The sequence below is a fragment of the Cibotium barometz genome, chromosome 37 (assembly GCF_041138505.1).
Source record: "Cibotium barometz isolate CiBa-2024 chromosome 37, ASM4113850v1, whole genome shotgun sequence".
In the NCBI taxonomy this organism is placed as follows: domain Eukaryota; kingdom Viridiplantae; phylum Streptophyta; class Polypodiopsida; order Cyatheales; family Cibotiaceae; genus Cibotium; species Cibotium barometz.
In genome coordinates, this window is record NC_141082.1 from 43744560 (window position 1) to 43757271 (window position 12712).

A 12712-nucleotide genomic window follows, 5' to 3' on the forward strand; every position below is an offset into this window, starting at 1 on the left:
TTGCTTTTATTTTGCAACATTTATTGATGACTTCTCTCGTATATGCTGGGTCTATCCTTTGACACAGAAATCACAGGTATATGATGCATTTTTGGCCTTTGTAGCACTTGCTGAGACAGAGTCTGGATGCAAGGTGAAGACTCTCCGTTCTGACCGAGGGGGGGAATATATGTCACATGTGCTGAATTCTTTTCTTGGGAGTAGAGGTATAAAACATCAGTATACTACTCCTTACACTCCACAGCAGAATGGGGTTGCAGAAAGGAAAAATCGGTCACTCATGGAGATGGCCAGATGTATGCTAAAGGCAAAAAGACTACCACATATCTTTTGGGTGGAAGCAGTAATGTGTGCTTGTCATATTTTGAATCGATGTCCCACAAAGGCATTGGTTTCTATTACTCCTTTTGAGGCTTGGCATGGCCGCAAGCCTTCTGTATCGCATTTTCGTATCTTTGGGTGCCTTGCATATGCACACATACCCAAAGAGTTGAGGAGGAAGCTTGATGATAAAGCCACAAAATGCATTTTTGTTGGGTATAGCCGTGAGAGCAAGGGCTACAGGTTATATGACCCACTATCCAGGAAGATATTTATCAGCCGGGATGTGATTTTTGATGAAAAATCAGAATTATCCATGGCTGGTTATGAGGCAAATCAGGCTGAAAATGATGTATTTGAAGGTCTTCTACCCATGGAGTTTCATTCCACAGTTGGTGATCCAACTCATGAGGGTAATGGACAGCCAGCAAATGATGTAGGTGGTGCAGAAATTCAGCAGCCAAATGAGCCAGAAGCTGAACCAAATATGGGACAGCAGGCACCACAGGTCAGACATATACCTAGATGGTATTTGAGGACACTACAGGACAGCCATTTAGAGGGTCCTCTTGCTGGTCGTACTCGTAGGGAGACAAGGACCAATGAGCATGCACACATCATAGATTTGAATCTGGTTATGGCAGCCAGTTTACAGGATGATGATGAGCCTGATTCATTTGTGGATGCACGAGATAATGTGCATTGGAACAAAGCCATGCAGGATGAGATTGATTCTATTAAAAAGAATCAAACATGGGATTTGGTTGATCTGCCCAAAGGCAAGAAAGCCATTGGTACTAAATGGGTCTACAAGTTGAAAAGACATGCAGATGGATCCATTGACAGGTACAAAGCCCGTCTAGTTGCAAAGGGCTATGCACAGAAAAAGGGCATTGATTATGAGGAGACATTTGCTCCTACATCCCGTATGTCGACACTTAGGTGTGTCATTGCACTTGCTGCACATCGTGGTTGGGTTGTTCACCAGTTGGACATAAAGACTGCATTCCTACATGGAGACCTCGAGGAGGAAGTTTATGTATTTCAGCCCATGGGATTTGCAGAACATGGTCATGAGGGGAAAGTATGCAGGCTGAAAAAGGCCTTGTATGGTTTGAAACAAGCTCCACGAGCTTGGTATGCAAAAATAGATGCTTTTCTACTCACTCAGGGATTTGTGAACAGTCCATCAGAGACCACTTTGTATGTGAAGAAAGAAGAGACAGATCTGCTGGTCATCAGTCTTTATGTGGATGATCTCTTGCTTATGGGATCAAATGATGACAAAATTGCAGCATTTAAAGAGATACTGCAACAGACATTTGACATGTCTGACTTGGGCCTTGTACATTACTATTTGGGCATACAGTTTGTGCAGGATAACAGAGGCATTGGGTTGTTGCAATCACGTTATGTTGCTAAACTTCTGGAGAAGTTTAAATTTCAGGATTGCAAGCCTATTAGTACTCCTATGGAGCCTGGGATGAAACTGTCACTACAAGATGACAGTGTTTCCTTTGATGCCACTACATATGCTCAGGCTGTTGGGTGCCTCATATACTTGTGTAATACAAGGCCAGATATTCAGTATGCAGTCTCTCAGTTGAGCAGATTCATGCACAGCCCACGGTTGTCACATTGGCAAGCTGTGAAGCGTGTATTCCGTTATTTGCAGGGTACCTTGTCTCTTGGGTTGCTTTATCCTGAGGGGGGTGACATGCAGTTACATGCTTACAGTGATTCAGATTGGGCTGGTGATTTTGATACCAGACATTCCACTAGTGGGAATTGTTTCTTTCTTGGCGCTTCATGCATTTCTTGGCTAAGCAAGAAACAGACCACAGTGGCCACTTCATCTTGTGAGGCAGAGTACAGAGCAGCCTACACTACTACTGTTGAGTGTGTTTGGCTGCGTCGTCTTATGACTGATATGGATATTTTAGTGGAGGAGCCTACACCTATCTATACTGATAGTCAGAGTGCCATTGCTGTGGCCAGGAATCCTGTGTTTCATGCTCGCACGAAACACATTGAGATTCACTATCATTTTGTTCGGGAGAGACTCCAGGCAGGAGATATCAGTCTGATCTACTGTCCTACAGATCAGAATGTGGCAGACATCTTCACCAAAGCATTACCACGTCCGAAATTTGAAGCATTCCGCAATGCTTTGAATTTGTTTCCTTTTGGTGGATGATGTACAGTGATCACATATCACTCCAGGGGGGTTTGTTGGGTTTTATGCTGTGTATGCACCCAGAGGAGTGCTAGTGATCATCAGTAGGTTACTGGGGCACTTTTTACTTCAGTTAGTGGAGGTTTTTTCCCCCAGTTTAGTTCATTTTCACTTATATGCAGTTTATAAGTGTTTTGGTCCACCCGGCACATTTATGGCCGGTCATGTGAACACTTATCCTTTAGGGGTCACTATCATGTGGCTTGTACTTTATATTTTTCTATCATTGAGAAATCTACAGCAGTCGTGTTCACTCCCTGCTTGTTTTCCATGTCTGTTTTCTTTCTGTAAACCCTAACCCTAACCCTGTGTAGTCTTCAACGTGGATACACATATGTCATTTGTGGTGCGATGTGCGATTGGACAGATGCACACCTCATCCCATTAGTTGAGAGTGGAGACAGTCAGATATGGGCTGGGGGCAACTGCACGAGAGGACAGGATATGCTAGCTTTGTCATACAGAGGCTAAGACAGAGGCCCACTATATATGCCGATACCTGGTATACTATGAGATCAGGGGGAGGGGACCCAGAGAGGCCGAGGTGGTTGGCAAAGAAATCGGAGTGCAAATAGCATAGAGTGCACTGATGACGTTAGTGGGGATGTCGTAGTATCTAGTCCATACTATGCATAATGGAGTTGATAGTTATATAGTCTTGTGGACTGACTACCATGAATATATAACATGTTCGTTCCTAAAAGGTGAATTTGGGCATGTTCTTGGATTCATCTAGGTATATATATATATAGCGTGCACCTTTGGAGCTTTGTAGACAGAGGGAGTCCTTATTGCGGCCCAGACCAGCTGCACCTGCTCGAGAACTAACACAGAGAGCTCTCACTAACTTCTTCCAGACTAGAGCTCCAAGAGCAGATCCACCCACTACACTTGACCTCCAGGTTGATGCAGGAGCCTAGCCGAGAGGAGTGACACTAGACAAAGCCATCGAGCTATACAGAGCCCGACGGCCCCGACCCCGTGGCCCCCACCCATGCTCGCGTCACCATAGGAGGATCAGAGCCATCATTTCCCACTGCCACAGGACTTTCTCGCACTGGCTCAGCTTTACTACATTGGGTACCAAGTGCCCTATGCGGGATATTTTAGGGTGATGTGAGAGCTTGACACTCTTTGTATTGGGATCAGCTTTGGCATTTCAGCTTTTGTTCCTTTCTTTTATTTTTAGTAGCCATGATGATGTATTCCATGGACATGATGTAATCTTTTGGTCTCATAGGTCATTTTGGCCTTTTGTAGGCATTAATATAATTTTCTTTCTTTCTTTCTTTCTTTCTCTCATTCATTGTAGCATCACATAACAGGGTTCCTACAAATTGCAACCTATTTAGATGATGGATAAAAAATTAGTTGTAGTGTGATGATTGTGTCTAGGGAGCAAGTTCAATGCATGATAATGGCTTTGTACAGACTGGCCTAACATTTGAATGAAAATTTAGATCTAGAGGAATAGAATCTGATGTATGACGAATGACTGTGCACAGCCTGGTCTTACAGGGGGAAGTGGTGATACTTACGTGAGACATTTATTGATCAGAGCTCGGAAGCGTGGCTGGAATGTAGTGGTCTTCAACAGTCGTGGTTGTGCTGATAGTCCTGTGACTTCTCCTCAGGTGAATCATTATCAGATCTGACTTTCCTCACTTTCTACCACATGCAAAAACTAATTAAAAATTTAATTGCTTTCTACTGCATGCAAAATCAAATCAAATGTTAGATAATAACACCAAAGGGAAGAAGGCCTGAAAGGGTATATTTAGTATATGTCCGTTGCTAAAGGAGCTGCACCACTGACAGGCCTACTCATACTAGTGCACCAAGTGAGGTGGCCTTGACCATGGTTTGTGGCAAATCCTCCATGATTGAATTGATTATCGATTGCATGGATTAATAAATTTGTGGTGAGAAGAAGACCAAGCCTAAGGGTATTGCAAGCCTCTATCCATTTGTCTGGTGATGATGGAAGCTAGAGTTTCCATGTGTTTGGTTTACTCTGGTAGTTGGCTATGGGGATTTGGACAAGGACACTGATAGGGATCCTAGGAGAACAAGTCCCTTTCGGAGAGCTTTGTTTGATAATATGGGCATCGAGATGAGCTTCCCATAAGGATTGCGAATTTAGCTATTTTGGACTTGCTGAAATTTTATGTGGTTGATTAGAAATCAGGGTAGGAGAAGCACCTACACGTGCTTTCGACTAGAGCTTGAGAAAGTGATTTTTTTTTTTTTGTATTGCTGTATGCCTTTGCATTCGTAAGGAGTTATTGTCATTGCAATATTAAATCTTGATGTATATCTCCCAAAAAAGATCTGCCGGAATGGTCAAACTCCTTGTTGCTCATGTTAATATACTTTGGTGGATCTACTCGAGGACAATGGATTCTTACTTTTGTCTAAACTCTATACTATTGTGAATATTATGAATTTTTGTGGGTCATTCCACAGGATGTTTGCTGATTGATGCCTTTTCTGTACAGTTCTATTCTGCCTCCTTCACGGAGGATCTTCGGCAGGTGGTCAAACATGTAGGAGGGCTGTTTCCCAAATCCCGTCTTTATGCAGCTGGCTGGTCTCTTGGTGGCAATATTTTGGTTCGATATATAGGCCAGGTAAATCATCAATATTTTTTTACTGCTTGTTGTGTCTTAGTATTTACAAAGAGGGCTAAAATTATTAAATTATTTGATCTTTGGTTGAAGTGCAAATTTCCTCCTACCTAGCCTCTTAACAAATTGGGCTTATAACTAGGACAATCGTCCCCTGCAGCTTGAATGAAGGCCGTAACATATGAAGAGTACACCATGCTGGAAAAATGCATATGGTTGGTGTTTGATATATGTTTGTCACCATTTGGCCACCCAAATGGTCCTCTCGAGTCTCATTCCATTTTACGGGGCTGTGCCGCCTGTATTGAGGCCAGTGTGTGGATCCAAGTGTTTGGAATCCCAATTCTCGTGTCCACTTTGTGGCGAGTGTGTGGATTCGAGTGTCTGGGATCTGAGTTTTGTGCTTTTCGATGAGCCAGATGTGTGTTCGGGAATGCCAGTGCTTTACATGTTCGATGAACCGGGATATTTTTTCATAATAAGGTTGCACATGCACACATGTTTCCATGTTTGAAACATGTTTTTGTGTGATTGCTTGCTATGGATGTCCAGTTCATGGGCAAGGGATGCCTACTCGTGAACTGTGTGATTGGTGTGTATTCTGATATGTTTTGTGGTGTGTGAATAGATGGTAAGTGCACCCCAAACCTTCGTTTTAATTTATTAAAATGTGTTGTAATATTTATAACCTATGTAGGTTCACACATTAAAATTTGAGTGGACAATTTATTAAAGTGCCCAGGGCCCCACCCGATGTGCAACCTAGTGGCCATGGAGTGGGCGATGAAACTGAGTAAGTGGGAGGTGACCTCCCAAGGGGAAAAGGGTGGGTGTGGGCACTCAAATTCTTCCTCCCTCTCTGCAAGCTTGATTGCCATTTCTCTGCACACAAGCTCTCTATTGTTTTTGCTCATACAGGAGTCTACACTCATCCATTTGCAAAACAGAGCACATATATGTGATCCTTATTAGAAGCGACTTGCTAAGCCCCTCCATGCCTGTATTCCAACTACTTCACTAGGGCGACGTGGATGGCTACCATGTCATTAGCCGGCTGTTGTACGGCCTCATTGTGCTGCCCCTGAATAGCCCTTGCTACTGGCCGCCTGTTTTGAGCTGGTCGAGCCCTTCTGGGAGCTGGTCGAGCTGTTTTAAGACTGTTCTCGATGTTCATAGTGCCTATTTGTGCTTGGGGCGACACCCGTGACCAATCCATTGATGTTTATGCGATAGGAATTCATCTATGAGCCAACTGCTGCTTGGTTTTGTGCCCGGGAGTGACATCCGGTGCTAGTTCTTCATTTTTCTCATCACCGTGAGGCTGCGATCCAGGGGCTTGTACGGGCACAAGAGTGACTTGTGTGGACCCGGAACACCATTTTCCAGATTGCTTCACTCCAGTGAGAGAGGTGGGGAGTTAGAAAGGTTCTACATTGACGAAATCATTCTCTCTCCACATTGGGAAAAAGATCTTGTGGGCTTGGATATTGCATAAATATTGCACTTGGCACTAATGACAGCCAAGCAAGGAGTGGTGACGTGCCAAATTCAAGAGGGAATTCAAGTGATATACATTCCTCGGAATCTATGCATGACAGATATGCACCTACAACATGTGCTTTTGATTATTCAAAGGTTGGACAGACGTCCAAAGGCAAAGAAATCATGTAAGAAGATGAGCTTGGTGTATTAAAGGCTGAAATTCAGCATGTGAGAAGGCAACTGTAGGCAAAGGAAGAGGAATTGAGGCTTTTACATGAGAACCCACAAGTTCACAAGCTCATTGAAGCCACAAAAGCTGAATCTATGGCTGACTGCACATTTGACTCCATGGCAAAGGAGTTGGGTGTGAAGACAAGGGAGCTAGCTCTTACATATCTCATCCGCAATGGAGATGTGGGTCTCTAGCTTCTACCGGCATACATCCTCCGTCTGTCAGAATGCACAGCAGAAATGAAGACAACTGTTGGAGAGAGAAAGACACAGATGAAAGAGAGAGAAAAGGTGTGTAACTCTTGCTATATACACCAAAGAAAATCCCAAAAAATATACCGTGTGGAGTGTGGGGGCAAGGGGCCATTTTATATGGCCCCAGGCTGCTGGTCGGACAGCAGCCCTGACTGCTCACGACCAGCAAAAGGTTGAGTTGGCCAGAAGACATGCAGTTGGCTAGCATTGAGGGACAGGTCGGGTAGCACATGAAGGCAGCCAATAGCCCAAACACACCTCCAGAAAATAGGGAAAAATACACGGAGAGTGAGGAAAAATGGAAAGACACTAAAACGGGTGGGCACACCCACAATAGAGGCCCTGACATAGTGTACAGACAGGAGATGACTGCTGACACCCCCTCTCAGCTCCTCGATGTGGAACCAACCCCAGTGAGCTGGAGTGTTGCCGGAGCATAGCCTGAGGTAGAGACTTTGTGAAGAGGTCTGCCGCATTGTCCTCCGTCAAACAATAAAGAAGCAAGATGTCACCAGCCAAGATCTTCTCACGAACAAAGTGATATTGTATCTCTATGTGCTTGGTCCGGGCATGGAAGACCGGGTTTCGAGCAATAGCGATACAGCTTTGGTTATTGCACTGGATGACCGTGGGCTCCTTCTGTGGAAACCCAATCTCGCAACAAGCAACCTCCGTAGCCAGACAACCTCGCAAGCAGCACCACAAGCCGCCCAGTACTCTGCCTGACGACAAGGCAATAGTTGGCTGCCTCTTGCTGCTTCATGAAACAGCTCCTGAGTCGAGGGTAAAACTATAGCTTGATGTAGATCTCCTCATGTCTGGATCTCCTCCCCAATCTGAGTCACTCCAACCTTGGAGTCGAACTCGGTCCTTCGTTTCACCTCCAGGGCGTAGAAGAGTCCAAGATCCTTCGTACCCTGTGGATACTGCAAGATCCGCAATTCTGTGTCCGAGTGAGACTTCAACGGCCTTTGCATAAACGAGCTCAACAGCCCCACAGGAAAGCTCAAGTCCAATCTGGTGTCCAGCAACCAGATCAATGAACCAACCAGCTTCCGGTACAAAGAGGCATCAATTGGCTCACAAGGATCATTAACTGTAAGTTTTGTGCTCAGGTCCATCGGTGACGTGATAGGCTTGCAGTTCTCCATCCCAAAGGCCTCAAGCAACTCATGGACATACCGTTGCTGAGAGACAACGAACCCCCTTTGGGTTTGCTAGATCTCCAATCCTAAGAGAAGTGGAGTAAGCCTAAATCGGTCATCTCAAACTCCTTTGGCAAGGCAGCCTTCGTCACTGCAATGTGCTCCACAAGATTGCGAGTGAGAATGAGGTCATCCACATAAAGGATGATCAACGTGACCATGTCGCGTTCCCAAAAGAGATACAAGGTAGGATGTGCAACTGATCTCTAAAATCCGGTCCGTAGAAAGAAGGAACCAATCTTCTAATTCCAAGACCATACAAGGCCTTCCGCAACCTGTAAACCATCCCCTTTGATCCTGGAACCTCAAAGCCTGGAGGCTTCTCAACATGCACCTCCTCCTGCAGGTCACCATTAAGGAATGTAGATTTCACATCCATTTGAAATACGGGCCACTGCTGAGAAGAAGCAAGGGCAAGAACGGTCTGAATCGTGGTCATCCTTGTTGTCGGTGCAAAGGTATCCTCATAGTTGATGCCTGGCCGCTGAGCATAACCCTTAGCCACAAGTTTGGCTTTGTGTTTGCCTACCAACCCATCTGATGTATACTTGGTCTTAAATACCCACTTGACACCAATGATAGACTGTTTTGACGCCCTCGGAACCAACTCCCAAGTTTTATTCTTCTCTATGGCATCCAGTTACACTTACATGGCTTTCCTCCAAGTATCCTGTGCAAGGGCTTCCTTGACGGAAATGGTCTCTTTGTCACGCATGATATGAGATATCAAAGCATAGTGTACCTGTAAGAGCTCCACTGAATGACTTTTGTCTCGAACTCTATGTGATCTTCGAGGTCCGTCCTCTGTGGGCCATTCGGAGGGAAGCTCCGTAACACCTAACTTTTGAAGGGTGTCTAACAAACCACTTGGGTACTTGAAAAGAACGCGGAGCCGCCTACTGCTGCGGGGGCTCACCTCCAGTTGTAGGTTCAACCCCCTCAACTGACTGAGGCGGTCCAGTTGGAACAATTGATTGGGAATCATCATCAGAATCATCTCTGTCTCCAAGAAGTGGCGGCTCATCAACAGTGGAAATTGGAACATGCTCATTGAAAACCACATCTCTGCTGACGATGACCTCGTTTCTCGGTGGATCATACAATCTATATCCCTTGGAAAGAGAGTTATATCCCACAAAAACAACCTTTTGGGACTTTGAGTTAAGCTCCCCTCTCTACTTCTTTGGAATGTGAACATATGCATCACTCCCAAACACATGGAAATGGGAGACATCTGGTTTCCTGCCAAAATACGCCTCAAAGGGAGTCATGTTTGGTACTGAAGTCGTCGGAGAATGGTTGAGGATATGGACAGCCGTAGCCATAGCCTCTCTCCAAAGTGGACGAGGAAGATCACGATGCTTCAACATCGTCCTCACCATCTCCACCTCAGTCCTGTTCTTACGCTCAACTACTCCATTCTCAAAAGGCGAACCTGTATTGGTTAGCTTCCGCTTGATGCCATGTTCCGCACAAAACCGCACAAATGCATTGGAAGAAAACTCTCCTCCTTTGTTAGTCCGAAGAGTCTTTATCTGCAAGCCAGACTCTTTCTCCACCATCCCATGCCACTCCTTGAACTGAGCAAAAGCTTGGTCCTTTTGAGAAAGAAAATAAACCTAAGTGAATATGCTACAATCATCAACAAGCAACATGAAATACAAAGAATCTCCCAAGGATGGTGTCTGCACATAGGTCCACACAAGTCAGTGTGTACCAACTCCAAAGGTTTCGAAGCCTGCCTGAAAGCCTGTTTTGGAAAAGATTCCCTGTGCTGCTTACCACGAATGCAAGAACTACAGCGTCCGTGCCTTTGCCAACATTTGACAAGCCAGCCACCATCTGGTCCAAAAATCTCGTCACAGCGCATCCAGATTCAAGTGGCCAAACTGCAAGTGCCACAAGTCACCAATCTGAGAGCCTGTCAAATGAGGAGAGTGCTGAGAGTTTGTATATACCATTTCCCACTCGGCCTTCCCAAACAACCCGGCCAGTCGCTCGGTCCCATAGAGCAACAAAATGCTCCTCAAACTCCACTTGAAAGCCAATCTTGCAAACCTCATGCACTGACAACAGATGAAAACCAAGTGCGGGGACGTAAAGAGCACGAGAGGAATGCTTTCCCCCTCTGCCATTGGGAACGATCTCCATCCGACCCTCACTGTGAATCGGTATGGTGGAATTGTCGCCAATGAAGATACGACCTGACTACTGTTTAATATCTTGAAAGAAGTCACGTGCTTGGAAGCACCACTATCAAGAATCCACTCCCGAGTATCCATGGCGGTGCCAACTGGCTCCTCGCTCGAAGAAGATGAAGCATCGGTGTCCAACATCTCCAAGTGCACAAAGGCTCCAGTCTTTGCAGCTGAAGCTGAAGAATCAGCACTCTCCCCAATTTGCTTGGGACACTTTCTCCAATAGTGGCCTTTCTCGCCACAATCGTTACAGGTCCTCTCAGCCTTCAATTTCTCACGGTCTGCTATCGGGCTTCTTCTTAGAAGACTTCTCCAATGAAGACTTCCCTTTGCCCTTGTTGTTGTTGTTACGGCCTTTCGACTGCTAGCCAGTCAAGGCCTCAGAACCTCCGCCCTGTGGAGGATTCGTAAATCGCTCTTCCTGGTCCAAGACCATTGGCACAAGCTCCTCCCACGTGATGGTGTTGAGCCTGCCACCACTGGTGATCAAAGAGGAGTAAAATGCTGAGTATTGAGAGGGCAACAATGTGATGGCCATATCCTCTGACGATATCTCTTTCCCCGCCTGGAGAACCTCGTGCTGAAGAGCCTGCAACTTGTTGATGTGCTACATCATCGACAACTTTGCAGGCTTCATCACCCACATCTGAACTTCCAAGGAGATCCTCTTCATGGGTGATACCCTGTTGTACAGAGAAGCCAAATGTTGCCAAATCCCTCTGACTAGCGTCATATGCTTTATATGATTGATCAGCTGTGGTGTGCAATTTAGAAAGATAAAAGAACGGACGTGGGCACTGACACGATCCCATAACTGTGCGTGAGTCTCCGGTTCCTTCTGTATAGAGGGTAACTCTCCGTCTTCCAACTCTGGCCGTGGAACCCCAACAACAATGAAATCAGCCAAGTCATAAGACTCCAAAACAGACTCCATCATTACCTTCCATATGCCGTAGTTGTTCCTGGCCAACTATCGGTCCATCAGGAACGTGGGGAGTGTTGGGATCTTCACGTGCTTCTCAGCCATCTCAAGGGTTCACAAGGTCTTGTGAAGGGAGGGTGGGTGGGAAAAGAAGAAGAAGAAGAGGCTGCAAATAATATGCAAGGTGGCTATCCAACGGTGATGGCTGCCTTCTACCCGATCTCCAAGTCCCGTACAGCCTAAACAGTCTCCAATCAGCACCTCAAATCAGCAAACCCTCGACGTCCCACTGTCTCTGTTAGATCACCGTAACACCACTACGGGCGTTACCACAGGAGGGGACGGCCTCTGGCTCACCACCCAGCCATAGAGGAAGAATGAGGATTGCCCCTCATCCCCCAAGCTATATAGTGTGTGGCCTGTCGTCCACACTAGCTTGGTCGCCCATGACTCCGCATGGGCGTCCTCTCCCACTAAACCCCGGATGGCCACATTCTCGGCGCTCCGGCCGAGGCGTTGACGCTAAAACCCCGTCTGGCCATCCAGTCTGCCGTCGGTCACAAGCGTTACAGCCTACGTGACATTACCCCCCCCTTAAGAAGAGTTTTCGTCCTCGAAAACAAACTGGGAAAACCTCTTGGAAATTGCACTACGGCGTTCGCAAGTAGCTGCCTCCTCATCCCTGTCTGTCTATTTAACAAGTACCTCCTGGTACACTTTATGTCGGGTTTGTCTGTCACGATACTCTAGAATCTTTTCAGGTTCATGTGGTATCTTTGGTGGCTCTATCAAGTCCACCAAAATCTCTGGAGAAACTGCGTTCTCTAACCCGTGAACTGATTTCTTCAGTTTACTGACATGGAAGACAGGATGGACTTGAGAACTCTCTGGTAACTCAAGTTTATATGCTACGTCCCCAATCTTCTTAAGGATTTTAAAAGGACCACAATATCTCGGAGAAATTTTATCACACTTTCCCGTTTTCATGGTTCTGCGCAGGAACCTTGAGGAATACAAAGTCACCTTCTGCAAAGGTCACCTTTCTACGTCCTTTATCCGCATAAGTTTTAGCGCGATCTTGAGCGCTACGAATGCTCTCACGTGCGGCTCTGAGCATATCATTCTTATCTTCAAGGAAATCCTTGACAGATTGAATCTTCTCCTTTTCTAGGCCTACAGCCATCGGAGATCTGGGTTGGAATCCATACATTAACATGAATGGTGTAAATCCAGTC

General features: G+C 45.9%; 1 protein-coding gene across 3 annotated transcripts in view; it reads left to right on the forward strand.

Moving 5' to 3' along the window:
- LOC147617296 (esterase/lipase/thioesterase family protein) overlaps window positions 1-12712 on the forward strand; it is a 54726-nt gene that overhangs the window by 25479 nt on the left and 16535 nt on the right. For 2 of the 3 annotated variants that reach the window (XM_086776927.1, XM_086776925.1), the window contains exons 3-4: window positions 4063-4191; window positions 5056-5187. In XM_086776927.1, coding sequence (XP_086633053.1) covers window positions 4063-4191; window positions 5056-5187 — 261 coding nt within the window. The remainder of the gene's footprint in view (window positions 1-4062; window positions 4192-5055; window positions 5188-12712) is intronic. The other variant, XM_086776926.1, reaches the window with a different exon arrangement.